Raw genomic sequence first — 21,881 nt, forward strand, 5'->3', positions numbered from 1 at the left:
TTCTATAGGCTCTGAGTGATATGGACTGTATTGTGATGAGTTGTTAATACATATATGAGTTGGGAAGCAGTTATCTTGTGCTCTGGGCAGAGATTGCAAGTCTGGGGACTGACAATGTACTAGAAAGCTTTCACACCTTTCTGAAAACCCAGAAAGGAACCCACACTCCTTTCTGTACTAAACTGTGCAGATTCATCTGGTGTGTGGAGTCATGTTCACTTCTATATTCTTCTAGCGAAGGAGTATTAATTGGTTAGTATGGGAGGTTAATTTCTGTGTCTCTGAGGACTCCAGATTTACAGCATCTTTCTAAATGTAGCGTTCCATTTTTCTGTGCTGTATACAGTACTATCTCTTTTTCCTTTCACTTTGCAGAATATAAACACCTAGTACTTTCTGTTTTCCAGATGGACCCATCCAGTGTTCCTTTATTGGCATGGCATTTTGTTGCTGTACAGACATCTGTGAATCCTGTACTTGCCTTCTGTCGTGGAGATGTTGTGCATTTCCTTCTAGTAAGGTTCATTTTATCTGTCAACTTGGAAACTTGCTTTTTAAAAAAATACAGTATGTACTTCTATAGCGATCTTGGCTGTTAACTTAAAATACCTGGGATAGCAGAATGCTTTTTGCTCTCTGTCTTTTGTTTGTTTGTTTTCATGCTATGTATGCTGAAATTAATGGGAGTTGGCCTTTTTGATGTGAATAGTTAAACTGCACAGGTATATGTGAAGAAGTGAGTTACAGCTGGAATAAAGAGATGTCTGTTTGCAGTAACAAGGTATTAATTATTAACATTGCAAGGGTTATTACAAACCATAAGGTTGGATGATATAGATCTGTAAATAAGACACAGGATGATTGCCTTTCTTGGATGATTTGTGGTTTGATCAACCATAATGTCTTACATTTTTACATTTCATTTTCTGTCAAGCAGGTAATATTTTAATTCATGTATCAGTCCTCCTGCTTTTTGAGACAGCTTACATTTTGTCTTAGTGCTGTCAGACAGGCATGCATTTCAAAAGTACTCAAATGATGAGATTAGTCCACACCCACCAATAAGCAGAGTATTTTTGTCTATAAAGGATTGATCAGAGAAGAATGTAGAAAACTGTCTAATTCTATTATCAGGTAAAGAGAGATGAATCTGGAGCAATACATGTCACAAAGCAGAAGCAGCTACATCTGCATTATGACCTCATAAATTTTACAGTAAGTAATGATTTGTTTTATATTCATAGATAACACACCATTGGATATCAGCTGGTCAACCACACCTCTGTCTCACAGGTTTAATTGCTCCCAGTGAGTCAAAGATGCGTGTTCTCCATAAGTTCTTGTGTATCGTAGCACCTCAAGGGCCAGAATCTCACTGAGATAGTTTTTGAGATTCCAACCTGAACATTTAATTATGTGCTATTTTTAACTGAGAAACTTGGTAAGTTTTGGGAAGGCTTGCTTAGTTCACCATGGTATCACTTGGGGTTTTTTAGTGTGTGCATGTATTAATTGTTTGTGCTTGTTTGCTTGGTTTTTAGTGGATAAACTCTCGCACAGTTGTGCTTCTGGACAGTGTGGAAAAGCTGCATGTGATAGATCGTCAAACACAAGAGGAACTTGAGACTGTAGAGATTTCAGAGGTTCAGTTGGTGTACAACAGCAGCCACTTCAAATCCTTGGCAACAGGAGGCAATGTCAGCCAAGCACTGGTACTGTTGCCTGAGACCTGTACTTAATGAACATTATTGTAGTTTATTGTACTTTATCTCTGAAAACAGGTGGGCTCTGAAACTCCTGCTAAATAAAAATAATAAATAATAATATACCTCTTTTCAACAAAAGTTCACATACCAGAATAAATGAAAAAAACGGTTCCGCATCCCAAAAGGGCTCAAAGTCTTAAGAAAATGTAAAAGATACAGCAGCTTCAGCCACTGGGCATTAAATAACATTGTGTCTAGTTTTCTGTCTTACAGTAGGTTTTGTGTTCCTCTAATCTGTTTGATACAACTATTAAGAACATTGTCAAGTATGCAGTGCAGTATGATCTATCTGTATGATCAGCAATTTTCAATCTCTTTCATCTCACGGCACACTGACAAGGTGCTAAAATAACAAAGGTACACCATTAGTGTTTTGACAATTGACAAGGCATACCTCACTGCCAACAGGGGGCTCCCATCCCCCAATGGCCATACTAATGTATGATCCTCCCCAAACTCCTGCAGCACTCCTGTGGACCATTCATGGCACACCAGTGTGCCATGGCACAGTGGTTGAAATTTTTGGGTCTAGATGCTGCACCATAAATCCCCCTTCCTCTATCCATATCTTTATATTGTACTTTTGAGGTCAGAGGCATAACGCGTCGCCTAAGGCAGTGATGTCATGCAACATAATGACATCACACAACATTGTAATGTCATTGCCCCAGGCAGGGCTTTGCAGTACTTCCTCCCAGCCTCAATGCAAAGTTTTCAGTGCCCCACCCTTGGGGAAAACATTGTGACCTTCTCCCCTAGGGTGGGGCTTCGCAGCGTCTCCTCTGGCATTGGGGAAGGCTTGGAGCCTTCTCTTCTGCTGAGAGGAGGCAATGTGAAGTCTGCAGTGCCCTGCCTGCATGAAGGTTGACTGGGCGGAGCCTGGGAGCAGTTATGTGCCCCTCTAACATGGCGCCCGGGGCACGTACCCCTCGGGCTCTACCCAGGATATACCTCTCTTTGAGGTTATACAGTTAAGTTGTTTGGAGAACAAAATTCTTCCAATATTAAGAACTGGGCATTTCCATGTACTACAATTTGTAAAATCCCCAGGAAATAGATGCTTTGTGACTGGATTTGCATAGACACGTGGTCCATCTTTAGAACTTAATGACCACAACATTAATGTGTTTAGTTTTAGCTCTGATTTTATCCCAACTTTGGAATGCAAAATGTAATTTTAGCCTGTTTTAGACTATTTGATAGCTTGTTTTTACTTCTAAGTTTACTTTTAACTTTGATTTTATCCCAATTTTAGGATATAAGCTATAGTTTTAATCTATTTTGAGTTTATGTAGTTCATGCAGCTGATTATGTAGGGCAGCATTGATTTTGTATTATACTGGTCTGTGGCCATAATAAAAATTTGATTTGATTTGATAATGGCCAAAACATGAGATACTACTACAAATGGGTAGTTGTGGCAACCTTAACATTTGAAAAGTACTTAATATGTAGATTGTGTCTCTATTTAAAAGATATGTATCCTGCTTTTCCACTGTTCAAAGTGGCATACAACAACAGAACCATAATTTAGTGTCATGGTGTGAGCTGCATGGAGCATCTCTATGGTGGTACCAGCTGCTATCAGGAACATATAGCAGTGGCATAGAGACTTTCAAATAAGTGGATTTCAATTATTACGGATGCTCCAAGGAATCCATATTGTGTAGAAAGGCTTTCCATGGTATTCAACTTGATTGCTGTATATTTCTGTTTGGTTTCGGAGAACAATGAAAGAATAGCTGTTGGTGCTGGAGGTATATAGTGTGGGGTTTTTTTGCTAGATTTTTGAACTTGGCAATAGCTTGGTTCATTCTCACTCATTCAGTAAATCTGATCACCTATTCAAATATCTTCATTGTGAATTATGAAACTGAAACATATTCAACCTGTTGGGTAGTAACTACCTTATGGACCCCATTCCCTTACTGTAACTTTTTCACTGGACTGAAATTTTTCTGTTCAAGTACAAATGAATGTCAAAGAACTGAACATGGTACATTAATTTGTGTAGTAAACAACAGAGACATGGTAAATGTCCGAACAGGTGGATTTGATATTCCTCATACAAATTTTTGGAAAATATATCAGTGCTATACTCTTACCTAAATAGAAATATTTTGTTTTTATAGGCACTTGTGGGAGAGAAGGCCTGCTACCAGTCAATCAGCAATTGTGGTGGTCAAATCTTTTATTTAGGTACAAAGGTAAGCCTGGCCAAACTTTCTTTTATTGTTTTTGTTTTGTTACTGATTTTATTTGCTAGGTTTGTTAATTGAATAATTCTGTCTTTTTTGAGCAGTCTTGCAAATATATTTACATATTTTGAAGACTTGGTATAGATACCTTCTCGAGATGGAAGGGAATCTGAGAATTTATAATTTAATAGAAAACAAGTTACAACTTGTTCAAATGGCCCTCCATGAATACTTCTTTTTTCCTGTTTACAGTAACATACCTCAATGAAAATAGCCTTAAGAAAAGATTTCATCTCCAGATTTGTATCGGTCAACTGGTTTTCTTTAACTGGGCAGCAACAGATCAATTTTGTGGTGCATATGATGGTCTGCAGTTAAACATGTATGAAACTGAGTACTCAGAGCAACTTATTTCTTTTTTCTGTTTACTTTTACACTTACTGGGGTTTACTGCGCTATTGGCTTAGTGCAAGGCTTAGTGCAAAGCTGAATTTAATGTAACCTGCAATTGATATGAAACAGAGAGGAAATGCTAGATTACCTGTGAAGCATCTTCTAAAAGTCTTTCAAGAGGAGAATTGGGTTTGTAATTGCTGTATGAGACCACATTATCATTTCCAACAAAAATCTTGCCTCACCATCCTCTTTGTGCAATTATAGGGCTCTCTAATTATTGTCAAAAGACAGCCATTTATTTACTTATCCTCTTGCTTTAATCTACTTTCAGTCTGTTCATGTGATGACTCTGAGGAGCTGGAGAGAGGTAAGTGAGAAGAAAAAGCACACACTCGTTAAAACACCAACCCATACTTTGAGATCAGCAACACTTAAATTATGGGCTATTAATATAAAGCATCCATTTACTGATTCTTGAACAGAATATTTTCACCAACACTAGCTCCTAAAAAATTTCTCCCTTTTCTCCCTAAAGGTAGATTCTATTGTCTGCTCTCTATTTTAAAAGAAACCAAACTTTTTGCTCTATGTTGCCTTGCAGCATCATGTCCACTTCTAGAGGTGCTGTAGAGGTGTGTCAGGCTAAAAGAAACACCTAAAGATACAAAAGAATTGCAGAGCAGATAGCTTCCTGCCAGTGAGATAATCTTTAAAGTGGATTGATGAAGGTGGTAAAGATTATTCTTTGCAGTTAATAATTGTGCTGCTAATAATTGCAATTGCAGTGTTCTAGAATGACAATGTGATGGCAAATCATATGGATCTGTTTATATTTCAACTGTTTCCTAGTGCTGTTCTTCATATATAGGTTGTACTGTTTCAAAATGGGTTTAGTGTATTGTTGAAAACTAATGGTGAATGAAGGAAAACCTAGCTTTGCTTCAAGGTTAGTCTTGATGAAGAGGTGGGATAGAAATTTGTTTTATAGCAGCATTGCCAATATTTATTTAAAGGCCATAATGAAGCAACTCTGATTCACTGTGGGTATAATTATGTTGATGTGGCCTGGAATGTTTATTTTACTTCTCCTTGTTAATCAAGTGGTGATTGTTTGGATTTCATAATTGGATTCTTTTTGCAATTAGTGCCTCTACATAATACAGATACATGGAGCTCCTGTGTCAGAGTGGATGCGTGTGAGATAAGCGGTGTATGTGTGGCTCTTTTTTTTAACCCATTTCTGCACAACCCACAGGTGTACACATTTGATCCCTGTTGTGTACATGCAATGTAGGGCAGAAATGGCTTAAACCGAAGGGATTTTTCTAAGTTTTGTCCAAACACCTAGGATATTTCTGAACCAGGAGTGCAATCACTGCAGTCATATATTAAATTATTGATGGGAACTCATCAGTACACTGATTGGATGATATTTGTTCTTAAGCAGGGCATAATCTGCAATACTAACTGCTGCTCTTGTGTGTCTGATTTTAGAGAATAGATCACCTGCTGAAACAAGAATGTCTTAATGAAGCACTGGCTCTTGCTTGGTCCTTTCATGAAGGGAAAGCTAAGGCTGTTGTAGGTGAGTTTTATTACCGAGATGTTGTACCTTCTAGAGGATAAATCATAATTTTGCTTAAACTAAAAATCCTATCCTCTTCTTCGTATTGTGGCAGTGTATTAAGATAAAATAGTGCGATCACATTCTTTACATTAAGAATAGTGAACATTACAAGATGAATAGATGTGGTACTAGCCTGTATCTGCAGAACTATTCTGTGGTACTCATAGGATCATAAAAGACCTGTTGGATCAGGCCAAGGGTCCATCTACATCCTATTCCCTATGGTGGCCAGATTAATGACTATGGGAAGCCCATTTGCAGAGTAATGAAAAGAAGAGCCTCCCTCTAGTGTTTTATTCCTATCGGATGTTCTTCAGAGGTATATTGCCTCTGGATTTGGAGGTCCAAGCTTGCTATTGTGGCTAAGGACATTGAAAGACAAATTTCACACAAATGTGCCTAATCTCTTTTAAACTCATCTAAGCTAGTGGTTGTCTCTTCTTCTTGGCAAGATTGCATGATATTGCTTGCTTAAAGTGGAATGTTGGGTTACCAGAAGAACTTGTGAGAAAAGGGCTAGGTGCAAAGGACATAGGATGCCTTGCAAAGAGCTCAAGCTAATCTGCAGTAGGTATGAGGAAGAGTAACTGATCTTGTACTTGACTAAGATTTTAATTTAAATTTGAAGTTAAAGTCCTGTGTGGCACTACACTTTCAGTCTTTTGCCTATGTAGCTAGAAAATACATCTCTGATGTAGTCGTATAAAGTTTTAGAAAGGTCCATGCTCATTACATTCTCTTCATGGTTGGGCTGGTAGCACCTGGGAGAGGACGTGAGAGTGAGAGGAATTACCCCTCAAGTTGAAACCTTTTCTCATACTTGGACAAGACCTGTCCAAGGAATGGAAAATTGGAAGGAATGTGTGACTTTGTCCTTTTCAATTGATGCAGAGCATGCATCCAGTTACTATATAGTGTTTAGATGCTTAGGTTCAACTTCGATCTGTTAATGGAGCTGATGTTGTAGCTGGAATTTCCATTTTAAAGACAACCAAGAGTTCATTTTATCAACACCACCTGGTGAGAAGGCTGAAAATTTGTCATGCAGATTTGAACACATGTACTAGAATGTTTTGTGACCTCAAGACTGATATCGTCATGCTCTTCTAATTAACCTGGCTCTTAAGCTTTTAAAAACATATGTTAAAAGTGTTGCCATGTGACTTGAACTTTGGGAGGAGGTAGGATAGATAGTAAAAAATAATAATACTGCCATGTGAGTTATGAGAACTGAAAATTCTTTTCATTTGGAAAAGCAAGTGGCATTTTCTTTTTAACAGGATTGTCTGGAGATGAACATAAGCGAAAGGCAGTCGTTGCAGACAGAGTGAGTTTCTTTTCTTTCTTCTTTAACTGATGACATCTCCCTACTTTGTAATCAACAATAGAGTGCACTCTTGTCCCTCTAGCATGGGAGACTTGTGAACAGAATCTACTGCTCAGGCTTGGGTGTGTGTGTGTGAGAATCTGATGTTGACCCATAGAGCTGGGAAAGAGGGGATTTTAACCTCCCCACCCCGCTGACCATTTTCCCAGTTTAAATCTTCTTCCCTTCAGTCAGCTACTATTTGTCCCACAGGGCAAAACGTGAGGCACCATTCACAGTATTTATATAGGATTTGCACATGAAGATAAGTAGCATGGAGGTGCTGTCCCAAAGTTAAAAACTCTATAACAATTATATTATTAAACTGAAATCATTGTTTGCCCAAGAGAAGTTTTTGAGATGTTTAAGAGCTGCTTGCAGTGTATTTGCTTTTTCTCATATGAAACACACACAAATTCAGATCTTAAAATGCATGCAAACTATGTGGGAAAGGCAACATGTGCAGCTGACATTATTGAAAAAGAATATAGTTTCAAAACTCTAGAGGCCATCTAGCATGGCTTTCATATTCACAAACTGAAATTAAATTTGAATGAAAGAGATGTCCTCTTGGTTTGGAAACTGATGATTCAGGTATTGGAAACCTATGATGCAAGTATTGGGCTATCAACCTGCTATGAATGGGGTTACACAATCTTGGCAGGAGTAGGTTTGCAACTTGAGGGGTCTTCCTGGATTGCCAGATGGCATCGGTGGCCAACTTTGCCTAGCTAAGGCTAGTGTGCCAGCTGCCGCTGTACTTCAGTCAGTTGGATCTAACCACAGTGACCCATGCCTTGATGACCTCAAGTCTTTACCATTGTAATGCACTTTACATGGGGCTGCAAACGAAGACTATTCAGAAACTGTAGAGTGCAGTGGCTGGGGCTTGGCAGTTTGATTCTGGTGATTGCACTGGCTGCCAAATTGACTTTGAGCAAAGTGTTGGTTTTGACCTTTAAAGCTCTTTAATGGTTTGTGTCTGAGGTACCTAAAAGACCCTCTTCCATATCAACTGGGTTGCCCTGTAAGGTCATCGTTGGGGTTCCTGTTTCCTGTGCTGTTCCTGGCCATCTCTCTGATGGTGCCTCAGTTGTGGAACTCTCTCCCTTGTGAGTTAAGATCCGCACCCTTCCTGCTAACCTTTCAGCAGGGAAAACGTTGTTTGTTTACATGGGTGAAAGGGCAGGGCATGAAATCTTTTTAATAAATAAATGCCTTATTTTTGGATGACCCTGTTGTATACAAACTGATAGGCACTCAACCACATGAGTTCAGTATTTAGTATATAGATTATGCAGAAAGGATTTGAAGAAGCTTGTAAAACACTCTTAACTGCTGTGGAGTCTTGTGATACATACAGTGCATTGTTTTGCTCTACTGATCATAAGCACCTTCTTTAATGTAATGCATTGCCTTGTTGTTTCCTCCCCCACAGCTGGTTGAGATCCTTATCCATTATGCTGATCGAACTATGAGAAAATGTCCTGACCAGGGTAAAATCCAAATTATGGAGCAACATTTTCAGGTACAATAATTTGGAATGTTTTTTTCTAGCTATTTCGATTTAAATTTAGAGAAGAGCAATAACAGATTGTGACTAGCTCAGTTCACAACTAGGTAGGGCAAGAGGATTTGGATTTAGGGGTTTCAATTTCTGTTAAGCTTTTCCTGGCATTTCTTGGTGGTTGTTGGGAGGGACACAGTAGCTAACACTCTCTGGTCAGAACAAAAGCAGTGGATAGCCTCTGATCTTTTGTCTGTTGGCGACATTGTGCATGAAATAGGGCCTTCTGAATTCTGTGGGGTTCCCCCTTCTCTCAGTGGAAGTCACATTCTGATTCTTTTCCTTGTACTGGCTGTGGCAGTGATAAGACATGCAGTAGTACTTTTGGATTCTTGGTGACATTTTCTTTGTGGTCCTTCCACAGGATATGGTGCCTGTCATCGTTGATTACTGCCTTCTGCTTCAGCGAATGTAAGTGAGAGTTTGAAAGCCTGCCTATTGAATTCAGGAGGCTTGCCATACATGCTGCATCAGGGAAACTGACTGTTCTAGTCTAGTAGGCTGCCTTAATGACAACCAGCAGGTGTTCTGAAAGAAAAGTGAGCTCTGATAGCTGACAATTATGGAATAAAGGGGCATAGGGGAAGCTTTTCTGTCTATTTCCTGTCTGAGTTAGCCTGAATCATAGCACTGCATGTGCAATGGCTTATTTGCCAAGCAGCAGGTGGCTAAATGGACGTACCTTGAAAGCTCTACCTTAAACCTGAAGCTTGAATGCCAAAAGGGCTGTTCCCTGCTGGGTATGCTTAGGAATCAACTATAACTAGCTAAAAAAAGTTAGGAATTTTCAGTAATGTCTTTATTAACTAGTTGTTTCCTTTCTTCTAGGGATCTGTTGTTTAGTCAGATGTATGACAAGATGAGTGAAAACTCTGTGGCAAAGGGTGTCTTTCTGGAGTGTCTTGAACCTTACATTTTAAGTGATAAATTGGTGGGAATCACAGCTCAAATTATGAAAGATCTGTTGCTTCACTTCCAAGATAAAAATTTAATGGCAAACATGGAGGCTTGCATTGTACATATGGATATTACCAGCCTTGATTTGCAGCAGGTGATGATGAACATGCTACATTTATTGGACATATGAACTTCTACTTTAGTCCTCTAGTTTTTTTGTTTTTCTTGTAGTCCTTTATTTAATAGTTACTCAGTATTTTAGAAATTCTGAGTTGGGTTGTGCTAAATTGATTATCCTGTGCTCCCTGTCAAACAAGACCTCAAGAGTTACATTAGACTGGCTCATGTTATCATAATTAATTGCAATTTCTGTCTCAGGATCAGTTATGGTCATGAAATGAAATCTTAACAGAAACAGGTTTGTGTCCTGTTTACATTAACCTGCAACTCTGGAGACTCAGGAGATTTCACATTAGAATGTAATGTTATAACTGAACCCAAATACATGAAGTCCAGTGGATAACCTGTGCAAAACGGATTGACCTATATGTAGCAAATCAAAGTCCCATTCCAGTCATGTTCAAGATGTTAGTGGCAGGGCTGGCCCAAGCTTCCTGGTGTCTGATGGTGCAGCAAATGCTGCCCCTTCTTACCAGTCCATGCACTCCTGCAGAGCCTTCATCCACTCCTATTCAGAAAGGAGAGAAACAGATTAGAAGTGTTTAGAAACAGATTAGAGCAACAGTGTTGCTCTCCAATGCTCTAGCCCAGGGGTGCCCAAACCCCGGCCCAGGGGCCATTTTTGGCCCTTAGGGATCCCCAATCCAGCCCACAGGGAGCCCCCAGTCTCAAATGAGCCTCTTGCCCTCTGGAGACTGGCTGGAGCCCGCGCTGGCCCAGTGCGACTACTCTCAGCACGAAGACTGTTTGACCTCTTGCACGAGCTGTGAGCTGAGGGCTCCCTCCACTACTTGCCGAATCATGTCTGTGAAGCAGCAGAGGCAGCAAAGTCTGGCCTTGCTTTGTGCATGGTCTTTTATAGCCTTGAGTTATCATGATACCTTCATTCTTTCATATAAGTTCCATCTCTAATATATTCATTTATGTAAATTTATTCAAATTTCAAGTGTAAAACCTTTTTTTCCAGGCCCCCAACACAGTGTTGGAGAGATGATATGGCCCTCTAGCCAAAAAGTTTGGACACCACTGCTCTAGCCCACTGCTCTCCTCTCCTCCACACTTCCTTTCCCATTCTGTACCCCTCTTCCTTTTCAAAGAGGAAGAGCAGTAGAGGAGGCTTCCCTTACCAGTGCCATGCTTGCGGTGTAAGCTTCAATTAGCCTCATGGCTGAGCTGGCCCTGGTTACCAGGCAGAGCCGGATGATGCAAATCAGATGCGCCCTAGGGCAGGATAGGTAGATGTCTCATCAGGTGTAGGTTCTAAACAGAAGTTTTGGGAATTATATATGAATAGGCCTTAATTTTGTAAAGTGCCAGTAACTTTCTTTCAGCCTTGGAAACTCTACCTCCAGCCGTATGTATGAAGTTACTTCCAACTTCATCAGTATTCTGAGAAGTTGTGAAACAGAGAGAGCACCTGTACCCCAAATCTCTTATAGTTTTGATGTTGATTATATGTTAACCTGAAATGTAAAGTTTTTTTTGGACTTTTGATCACATTCAGCAGGTTTAAATTCTCCTCCTAACATTTTGCCTTCACGTGTGTAGGGCATTATCAAAAGACTAAAAATACCTGGAAAGTTAAAAACTGATCTACTAGTAAAAACTTAAAACTTGAATACCTCCCAGATAAAGGTTAAAACACCAAAATTCATATGGTTAAAAAGTCCAGATTTCTGAAATTAACAAACAAAATTGTTAGAACTTAAACTTGCTGAATGTGATCAAAAGCATCAGTTCCTGTATTGGATGACTTCTCATATGTTAACACTTTTTCCCATTTCTGAAAACTTTTAGTGTTAGGAGCTATTGAGGGCTTGGCTCTTGTGCTTTCCTCTCTGCTGTATGTACATAACTATATGGCTGGGGATTGAGTATATTAACACTGATGTCTGAAGTAGCCATAAATTAGCAGCAGATAGAGGATTAGGCAAACAAATGCACGCAGCTGTGCAGCAAGACAGAAAACAACAATAGGTCCCTGTGTGTGGTATGGTAGTTCATGTGAGCTAGCTTTTTAAACAAAATCTGCAGAGGTACAAAAAAGATGTACTCTGTCTGGTATTAAGAGTCTAGCTGATATGTTGAAAGACATTCTCTGCAACTTTGGAGACTGGTAACTGTTTTTAACTGAACTTGAAATCCAATAATGCACATGTTTTAAGAAATGCTCCACATATTAAAGAAGACTTGGATATCAAAATTGGCTCAACATTTTAAACTCAGTTTTGGTTTCTAGGATGTCGCTATTCAGGTGCAATATTAATTTAAATACTGCATGAAAGGGCTGTTGTACTACATAGAGAATATAGTGATCTGAGGAATCTTTGCAGGACTAAACACTGCAGGAAAACAGTGGGGATTCCAAGAAAGTGTTTACATTTTGAAAGCATACAGACCAAAATGGCCAACTTCTTCAACACAGACGTTGCATCAGAAGTATTTAATCACATATTTAAATTCATTTCTGCAGTCACAAAACTGTACCTTCCCCCCCCCCCCAAAAAAAACACCACTGGACACTGTTGAGTACTGAGTGCATGAGTCTTGAAGACCATAAAAGTAATAGGTCCAGTGTGGAGGGGAAGCCCAAATAGGATAACAAAGGTATTATTTTGGCTTTTGAAGATCATATATTATCCACAAGCTATAAATTACCTACTTCTGAACTAAGGAACTCAATTTTTGCTCTGTGTTATATGTATTGCTGAATGTCTTCATATTTGTACATGAAGTGTTCGTACCTGCATCTTCATATTTCAGACTTTTCTTTTGCTCCTAGGTGGTTCTCATGTGTTGGGAAAATCGCTTGTATGATGCTATGATCTATGTCTACAACAGTGGAATGAATGATTTCATCACTCCAATGGAGGTAGGAAGATTGGCATCATTTGCCAAGTACTTGGTTTATCTCTTTTGATCTAGGTTATATTCAGATGATTTGCTTTTTCTCCCCAGTAATTTGTCAGCTACAAATGTTAGTGCCTGAGCTTTTTATTGAAGATCTCTTGCTTCAGAGTGGTCCAGTTTTCCTTCTTGTGATTGTTAGTGCTTTCTACTGCACATGGACACAGTAGTACATGGATAACCTAAAAGGAACAGTCAGTCCTCCTGGAATTCGGATGAGCAGGTCTTATAGGAGCCAAGTGGCTGTTATTAAATATAGTAATAACCTAATGAGTCAGCTGGACTTTCTAGGGAGAGATTAGGTAGCCAGGAGATTAGGATAAACAGAACACTAATTTGTTGGAAGCTTTCTCCTTGTAATCATGGGAAAACTCTACAGGCACCCAAACTTGTATTAAGGTTCCTTCCTAGAGAGTAACAAGCTCTTGGAGAGATTACAGTTATAGTTATCTGAATTTATTCTTTTAGTTGGTTGCAAATCCTTGTTTGGACACATCATTCAAAAGTGTGTGGGAACATATAATACAATTGCAAGTTTTACTTCTATTGATATCTATTGATCTGTTAGAATTATATGTGGTATGAGGGCATACTTCTACTGTGCAGCAACTTAAAATATTTTTTCTCCAATGATGCAGTTGGACAGTTTAACACATGTAGTTCTGTCCAATGCACTCCTTTCCATATGACCATAGTGGTGTCATGACCATAGTGGTGTCACCTGGCTAACCCTCACTTCAGTCACCTGGGCCATATGCTTTAAGACAAACCATAATTATTCAATGTTTAATCTCACATCTACTGATGGAACAAATCAGGTTTCCACATGTCCACTTTTCAGCAACTCCATAAATGATCACGGTGAAGAAATAGCATAATTTCTGCACACATAAACCAGTCATAACAAACCAGATTTATGCAATGTATCGCACAATGTACCAGGTGTCGCTCGCCTCCACCCGCTATAAACTGCTCACTTCAAGCCCTGCTTCTTGTATCATCTCTGTGAGTAGCTATCGCCTTGGCACAAATCCTAATCATTAGAATTTAATAAGATAATTCTAATCTTTTCATTGTTTGGGTATACCCTTCATTTAAACGTCATTCATTTATAAAACTTTTTTTTTGGCCTGTGAAAATGTGTAAAATACTTTATATGGCCCTCATACTAAAATGTTTGGAGACCCCTGAACTATATGATGAATGTATATTTGTCTATTTTGCCATGTGTGCCATGCTTATGGATCTTGGAATAACTGGATAGAACCAAGTCTGCAGTTTTACTGAGAATATGGTGGATCTGCATGCCTTCTCACCAAACAGGTGATACCATGTAGTACTAACCTTGCTTCAATCCATGCAGATTTCAGCACTGGATCTTGGAGTTAATTGCAACAGTTAGGCAAGTTGATGTTGGGTGTACAGGGGCAGCAATGTGGAATAGATGAAAAGGAAAGGGTATTCCTTTTTTGGGATCAGTGTTAGAGAGCTAAAACATTCCTTGGTCCCTGGAATGACCAGCTAATCCCACACAGGGCTGCCTTTGGGAGAATATGTGGCTGCTTCTGCAGCATTGAAAGAAAGAGGTTGGAAAATAGAAGGGAAGTCCTTGAACGGATTTGTGATTTTGCACATATGATGAACTAATGTGGGCTTTGTATTCTTTTCTACATGGAACTGACTGTTCCCTGCAGGAAAATTCATCTTCTATGAAATGGCTGTTGTACTTTGTTCCCAAGGTGATTTGTATGCAGTGAAACAGTGTTCCAGATGTAAGCATCTACCTTGGCTGTATCCTCTATAACTGCTTAGCAACTTGAGCTTGGCTCTTTTCCTTTTTAAAGGCTTTCCACATTGTAGTTGTCAAATCACTTTTATGTGTATGCAGCAAGTCCATTGTGCCATGAATGAAAAACAAAAGCAATGAAGAAAATATCAGTGCTAATTTACTCTGTGTTTTTATCTCTCTCCCCCGCCCGCCCCTAATATTACTGCAGAAATTGTTCAGGGTCATTGCTCCTCCACTTAGTGCTGGAAAATCTCTCTCAGGTACAGTAACTGCATCACTTTTAGATGTTTTTCTGTTTCACTTACAACTTGAGTACTTTTTTGAGCATTATTTGGTTTGATACCTGTTAACTGAGAGAATGTAAGATAATGTGTGCATTCTTGTTTTTTTTCTTCAATGTATCCTGGGTCCTGTATCACTAACTGATAATTAGCTCTTTCTGAAAGCTGCTTCATCGGTGACCAAATTTCTTAGTGGAAGTGATGTTCGTGTACAAATGTCTGTACGGTGATCCCACCCAGATTTTGTGTAGATGAGAACTTCAGTGGAGTGACTAACAAGGGGACATATATGCTATCCAATCTCAGTGATAAAGTTCTCTTAAGAGAGCAGTTGAGGCTTGAAATTGAAGGGCTAAAAACCTGTACCCCCTCCACTGACTCAATCCTTTTTTCCCCCCTCTTTTTGTTTTGGTGTTGTCTCCTGTTTTAAGAGCTGTGCTTCTGGTCCCAGTGAGTGGAAGATGGCATTTCTTTTTGTCCTTTGATTCCCCAACTAGAATGAGGGAAAGACACATACATGATGCATACCTAATACCATAACATAAGAACATAAGAACAGCCCCACTGGATCAGGCCATAGGCCCATCCAGTCCAGCTTCCTGTATCTCACAGCGGCCCACCAAATGCCCCAGGGAGCACACCAGATAACAAGAGACCTCATCCTGGTGCCCTCCCTTGCATCTGGCATTCTGACATAACCCATTTCTAAAATCAGGAGGTTGCGCATACACATCATGGCTTGTACCCCATAATGGATTTTTCCTCCAGAAACTTGTCCAATCCCCTTTTAAAGGCGTCTAGGCTAGACGCCATCACCACATCCTGTGGCAAGGAGTTCCACAGACCGACCACACGCTGAGTAAAGAAATATTTTCTTTTGTCTGTCCTAACCCGCCCAACACTCAATTTTAGTGGCTGTCCCCTGGTTCTGGTATTATGTGAGAGTGTAAAGAGCATCCCTCTATCCACTCTGTCCATCCCCTGCATAATTTTGTATGTCTCAATCATGTCCCCCCTCAGGCGTCTCTTTTCTAGGCTGAAGAGGCCCAAACGCCGTAGCCTTTCCTCATAAGGAAGGTGCCCCAGCCCCGTAATCATCTTAGTCGCTCTCTTTTGCACCTTTTCCATTTCCACTATGTCTTTTTTGAGATGCGGCGACCAGAACTGGACACAATACTCCAGGTGTGGCCTTACCATCGATTTGTACAACGGCATTATAATACTAGCCGTTTTGTTCTCAATACCCTTCCTAATGATCCCAAGCATAGAATTGGCCTTCTTCACTGCCGCCGCACATTGGGTCGACACTTTCATCGACCTGTCCACCACCACCCCAAGATCTCTCTCCTGATCTGTCACAGACAGGTCAGAACCCATCACCCTATATCTAAAGTTTTGATTTTTTGCCCCAATGTGCATGACTTTACACTTACTGACATTGAAGCGCATCTGCCATTTTGCTGCCCATTCTGCCAGTCTGGAGAGATCCTTCTGGAGCTCCTCACAATCACTTCTGGTCTTCACCACTCGGAAAAGTTTGGTGTCGTCTGCAAACTTAGCCACTTCACTGCTCAACCCTGTCTCCAGGTCATTTATGAAGAGGTTGAAAAGCACCGGTCCCAGGACAGATCCTTGGGGCACACCGCTTTTCACCTCTCTCCATTGTGAAAATTGCCCACTGACACCCACTCTCTGCTTCCTGGCCTCCAACCAGTTCTCAATCCATGAGAGGACCTGTCCTCTAATTCCCTGACTGTGGAGTTTTTTCAGTAGCCTTTGGTGAGGGACCGTGTCAAATGCCTTCTGAAAGTCCAGATATATAATGTCCACGGGTTCTCCCGCATCCACATGCCTGTTGACCTTTTCAAAGAATTCTATAAGGTTCGTGAGGCAAGACTTACCCTTACAGAAGCCATGCTGACTCTCCCTCAGCAAGGCCTGTTCGTCTATGTGTTTTGAGATCCTATCTTTGATGAGGCATTCCACCATCTTACCCGGTATGGATGTTAGGCTGACCGGCCTACAGATTCCCGGGTCCCCCCTCTTTCCCTTTTTAAAAATAGGCGTGACATTTGCTATCCTCCAATCTTCTGGCACCGTGGCCGTTTTGAGGGACAAGTTGCATACCTTAGTCAAGAGGTCTGCAACTTCATTCTTCAATTCCTTAATAACCCTTGGGTGGATGCCATCAGGGCCCGGTGACTTATTGATCTTTAATTTATCAATGAGGTCTGAAACATCTTCTCTTTTAACCTCTATCTGAGGTTAAAAGCATACAAAGCATAGTGTCATTTTGAGGCTGATCATAGCAAGGCGAGTACTTCCTTCCCTCATGCAAAGGAGGTATTATAGGTGGAAAAAAGAATGGCAGCCATGAGGGAGACCAGAGAGCACAAGTTACTTTGTCGCCTTTTGAGTCTGAAAATTCCTGATGCAAGTTTTTTTTCCCTTTGTGTTTCCTTAGATGAGCAGGTCATTATGGGCAACAAGCTTCTTGTCTATATAAGGTGAAGTACTTCCTGTATTTATGTTTTATTAAAAAAGTGTTTTTTATAACACTTAATAACTTGTGCACATAATCATTACTTGTCTTGCAGTTGTTGTTTGGCAGGCCGGGCTTATCCATTGGGCAATATTCCTGAAGATCTGGTGCCTTTGGTTAAAAATCAGGTGGGTTAAAAATATACTGTGAAACTCATCAGAACACCATGACATTTTTTGCTTTTTAAAAATATGGAAGTTGTTTATGCTTGTGTTGCAAATTGCGAATAAAAATATTACCAGTAGCGTCATTGACTGCTGATCTCCCTCCTTTCAGGCAGCTTTGTATAGTAACCACCCACTCTGACTATGGTTGTCACAGCAATACCCCAAGGTTTTTCTGAGCTCAGCTTCAGACTATTGGTCCATGTTTCAAAGTCTTTCTATAGAACAGTGATTTTCAAACTTTTGGGGAGACTTACTCTCAGTCTTTGCGTGGGAGGGACAAGGACAGCAACATGATCTCCAGGATTGTGTCGCTAAGGAGGGCGAGGGGAGTGCTTGTACTTACAAAGTACTTGGGTAAGCAGCAGGAGGTGCAGGGAGCCCTCCGCAGGGCTCCCCAAGGCTTGGAATGTTTAGAAAAAGTAAGTGCAAACCGCCTCCTGGTTGTGTTCACAAACCGGAAGTACAAAAGGTACCAAAAAAAGTTTTACTCTTCTCCTTTGTGCTGTGTGTCATGTTTCTACATTGTTTTTGAGAGAGCCTATAAAATCTAGGGATGCTAGATGACTCTGTGTGGAAAGCCCTGTTCCCCCCCCCCTTATTTTTTGCTTTTTGTTACTTATTTTTGGACACACCTGTCTTCCCAGAAGCTTCTGTGCAGGTTCAGTAGCTAAAATTGGCTGGAATAGCTTTCTGCAGTAGCCTTGTGCCCTTTGTTTGGAACTCCATTGCCAGCCAGCTAGCTATGTGCATTTGCCCTCCTCTGCCTGGTCTATGTAGCCTAGGATGGTGGCAGTGGACAGAAACTACTAGACTTTACTTTTTTGAGCTGCTGATCCAGTAAAAAAAGGAAATTGGGGAGCAGGACAGGGTGCATTCATACTAACAACTAGTTGCTGTTCCTCTTAGTCACCTTGTGTTCAACTTGGTCCTTCCTGGTCAAACCCCCTCATGGATGTTGATGTACCTAAAGCAGTCCTGTGAGCATGTGTTGGGAATGATGTATGTTTTTCATTATTATTCATTTGCAAATTTCCTGTAAGAAGCTCTTGTAGCAGATAGAGCGATCCTAATGTCCTTAAGATATGCATAACATTGAGGCTTCTCTACAGGTCTGAGTTAAATTCTTCTGTTTCTTACTGTTGGCCTGTAATTCATCAGGTCTGCATTGTTCATTTTCTGTTCTGCTAGCAATGACTTATCTTCTGTTTTATGTCCAGGGACTTGAGTCAATGTAATGGGAATAGACTTGTACTGAAGGGGAGGATGGAAGGCAAATGCATTTGTAGCCTTTGCCAGAATTCATCATTTGGGCAACCTGTGGTGATAATTTCTATTCACATACCAGTAAGCAGCAATTTAAAAAAGTCAGTAATTGTGAAAATGGATATAAAAAACCATGAGATGTGTTAAGCCCTTTGCCTACTGCTGTGTCAGTGAATTTGTGCCAGGAAATAAACTTTCAGCCAGAGGATAGTATTAAAATAGCAGAGAACACTGATGAAAATTAGTTTCCTAAGGAAGTTTTCTGGTAGGTTTGGAGAAGTTCTTTTAGCTGTTCAAATTCTGACTCTGTGGAATGATTATTAATCTTTTACTGCAGGTCTTTGAATTTCTTATCCGTTTGCACTCTTCTGAGGCTCCCATTGATGAAGAAGTTTACCCCTATGTACGTACACTGTTGCACTTTGATACTCGGGAGTTCCTTAATGTTCTTGCGCTGGTAAGTTGCAATGCAGCTTCCCCAAATAGTATTAAGGGAGAAATCTCATTATCTCTTACATTGGATTAAAGTTTTATGCCTTCTTTGTCAAGTCTCTGCTAATCCAGAAAATTCATTCGCCTACCATTGCATTTGACAAAATGAAAAGCAATATTTGTTAATCTTTTGACAGTACAATCCACAGCCCAATCCTCTCTGTTTGCCTCTGCAGATTCTACTTACTGTATAGTATCTCTAGCCTTTAGGAAGAAAGGGGATTTAAATGCTTTTGGAGCAAAGCCCCCGACATGGACCGTGTGACAGTCAGACTTCTTGGACTGAAAACCACTGTAGGCATGCTGAACGTAAATGGAATAAGATGAACAAATTATGGCTTAAATAGCTACTTGAGTCTAAAGGTTCTGTAATATTAATACAGGAAACCCTTTAAACTGGAAGGTTCTCTGACCAGAATTTGTTAATAATAATGCAACTTGGCAAATGTCAGACTAGATGATTCTGATGACCAATTTATCCAGTTTCCTGGATTCTTTAACTCTTCTCTGGGCAAATTTTAAATATGTGGTAGCATGTATGCTCATCATGTAAAGAGAGCTGAAGAATTAAAAGACCATGCAGTTGCTTCTTCTGGAAGCCAGAGGCTGCCCTGACATCAAATACAGCAGTAAAGAACCAGAAGAAACTACCTGTTCTTTCCATTATCCCTTTTGTTAACCAAACAGAGTGTAAGGTTTATATGTGAGACTTGGGGATGAGGAAACTGCAAGAGCTAATTAGGGTGAGGTAAAAGGGCCAAAAGGGATAGCATTTTGACTTCAGATTCTTTTGATTTGTTTTCCTGAATGATCACCCTATTTTATTCCCATTTGCTACTGACAGTTTCACACTGAACATGCTCAGGCCACACTGCACAACAGTCATGTATTGTTTGGTTCTTATTTGTTTTGCTTTATGTACACTTGTCCCTTACTCAATGTAAAAATGATTCTTTCTGCCAGTTACTAAATTGTTTGATTCCGGTTGTTGTCTTGTACTACTATTTTGAATTTTATTTGCATTTTGACAGTGGAAAGGCTTGCCTTTAGAACAAGGTTGGGCAAATGTTCAACTTTAGGGATTCTGGACCTTTAACTATTGCGTAGGAAAGAGAATTTCAGCAGGTACAACTTGTCATCTGTGAGATGACAAACTGCACTTGCTGGATGCCCTCTGCTATACAATTGTTAAAGGTCCAGGATCCCTAAAGTTGAAAGTCCCATGATTCCCAGTATCTGCATTCCATGTAGTCTGCCCTCACCAAAATAATGGGTTATTCAAAGGCCTCAACTTATCTTCCTCTGTTTCCTTTAATATAGTGGATAATAACGCTTCTGTTAATAGACTCACTTCATGCCCTATGTTCTCATGACTCTGACCTTGACTGGTTCCTGTTTAATTGCTCATTTAGTGTTTCCATAAGAAGTTTTTCCCCTCTGAATGGAGTTCCTCATAATCTGTTCTTGATCGTCTGCTATTCTCAGTCTAAGCACTGTCTCTCAATACCCCCATCAAATCTTAAGTCATTCAGTTCACTTGTATACAGATTCTCAGCTTCAAGTTGGTTATCCTCAAATTTTCTTCCTTCATACAGTTCCACTTCTCCAACCTTCTAATACATCTGCTTGCATGTATTAAGCCCAAACAGCTTGCATTCTCTCCCAGACAGTTGATCACATCCCCATCGACACTTTTCTGTCAGTAGAGGTGCTTGTTTCTGGTGAGTAAGATAGGCTTACAGTCCAAGTCATACTAAACACAGTGGGCCTACTTCTGAGAAAGATAAAGTTTTCAAACACATCTATCAAGCACAAAATGTTTTATCTTTATACAGATGTATAGCCTATATCTTCTTAACCTAATTATCCGTTGGTTTTTCATATTCAATCTATCATCCAATCCATGTTACTACTTCCGGTACAAATTATGAAAATATAAACCTTCCCCATTGGTGAAAACTAACTCAGAGGTGTCAAACTTGTTTGATACAGCAGGCCAAATAGCTTTCATGGCACCTGCTGTGGGCCGAAAGGTGATGAACAGAGATTGTTCTCGCCTAGCAACTCATTAGCTGCAAATGACAAAAGAGAAAATATCCAAATCTTGATCATATTTTCAAGACATGGGAAAGCCCAGTTATCACCTGGGCTGCCTTTTTAACAGTGCTGCTTCTGCTGACACATTATTTTGCAACTGAGAGGTAGGTGGGAAGTGCCCCAACAGGAGCAGCACTACTTAAAAGGGCAGCCCATGAGAGAGCCCAATTGGGCTCTCCCAGTGCCTTAGCAGGGTCAAGGCACTTTCTCCCTCTCACCTCTCTTGGTCTGTCCCTCCCCCCCCCCGTACCGTTCCTTGCTTTCTAAGGCTTCTTTCTGTCTCTCCCTGATGAAAGAACGGTGCTGGGAGAACTCAATTACTGTGTAGCTGTCCTTTTTAGCAGTG

The 21,881-nt window shown here is 40.2% G+C and overlaps 1 protein-coding gene across 2 annotated transcripts in view; it reads left to right on the plus strand.

The window, feature by feature from the left end:
- VPS8 (VPS8 subunit of CORVET complex) overlaps positions 1-21,881 on the plus strand; it is a 122,720-nt gene that overhangs the window by 19,652 nt on the left and 81,187 nt on the right. For both annotated transcript variants that reach the window (XM_066620293.1, XM_066620292.1), the window contains exons 13-27: positions 408-515; positions 1,135-1,215; positions 1,542-1,712; positions 3,899-3,973; positions 4,692-4,727; positions 5,855-5,945; positions 7,268-7,314; positions 8,792-8,881; positions 9,285-9,331; positions 9,749-9,971; positions 12,780-12,869; positions 14,902-14,953; positions 17,439-17,481; positions 17,572-17,644; positions 19,284-19,403. In XM_066620293.1, coding sequence (XP_066476390.1) covers positions 408-515; positions 1,135-1,215; positions 1,542-1,712; positions 3,899-3,973; positions 4,692-4,727; positions 5,855-5,945; positions 7,268-7,314; positions 8,792-8,881; positions 9,285-9,331; positions 9,749-9,971; positions 12,780-12,869; positions 14,902-14,953; positions 17,439-17,481; positions 17,572-17,644; positions 19,284-19,403 — 1,347 coding nt within the window. The remainder of the gene's footprint in view (positions 1-407; positions 516-1,134; positions 1,216-1,541; positions 1,713-3,898; positions 3,974-4,691; positions 4,728-5,854; positions 5,946-7,267; positions 7,315-8,791; positions 8,882-9,284; positions 9,332-9,748; positions 9,972-12,779; positions 12,870-14,901; positions 14,954-17,438; positions 17,482-17,571; positions 17,645-19,283; positions 19,404-21,881) is intronic.

Source organism: Tiliqua scincoides, chromosome 3 (assembly GCF_035046505.1).
Source record: "Tiliqua scincoides isolate rTilSci1 chromosome 3, rTilSci1.hap2, whole genome shotgun sequence".
In the NCBI taxonomy this organism is placed as follows: domain Eukaryota; kingdom Metazoa; phylum Chordata; class Lepidosauria; order Squamata; family Scincidae; genus Tiliqua; species Tiliqua scincoides.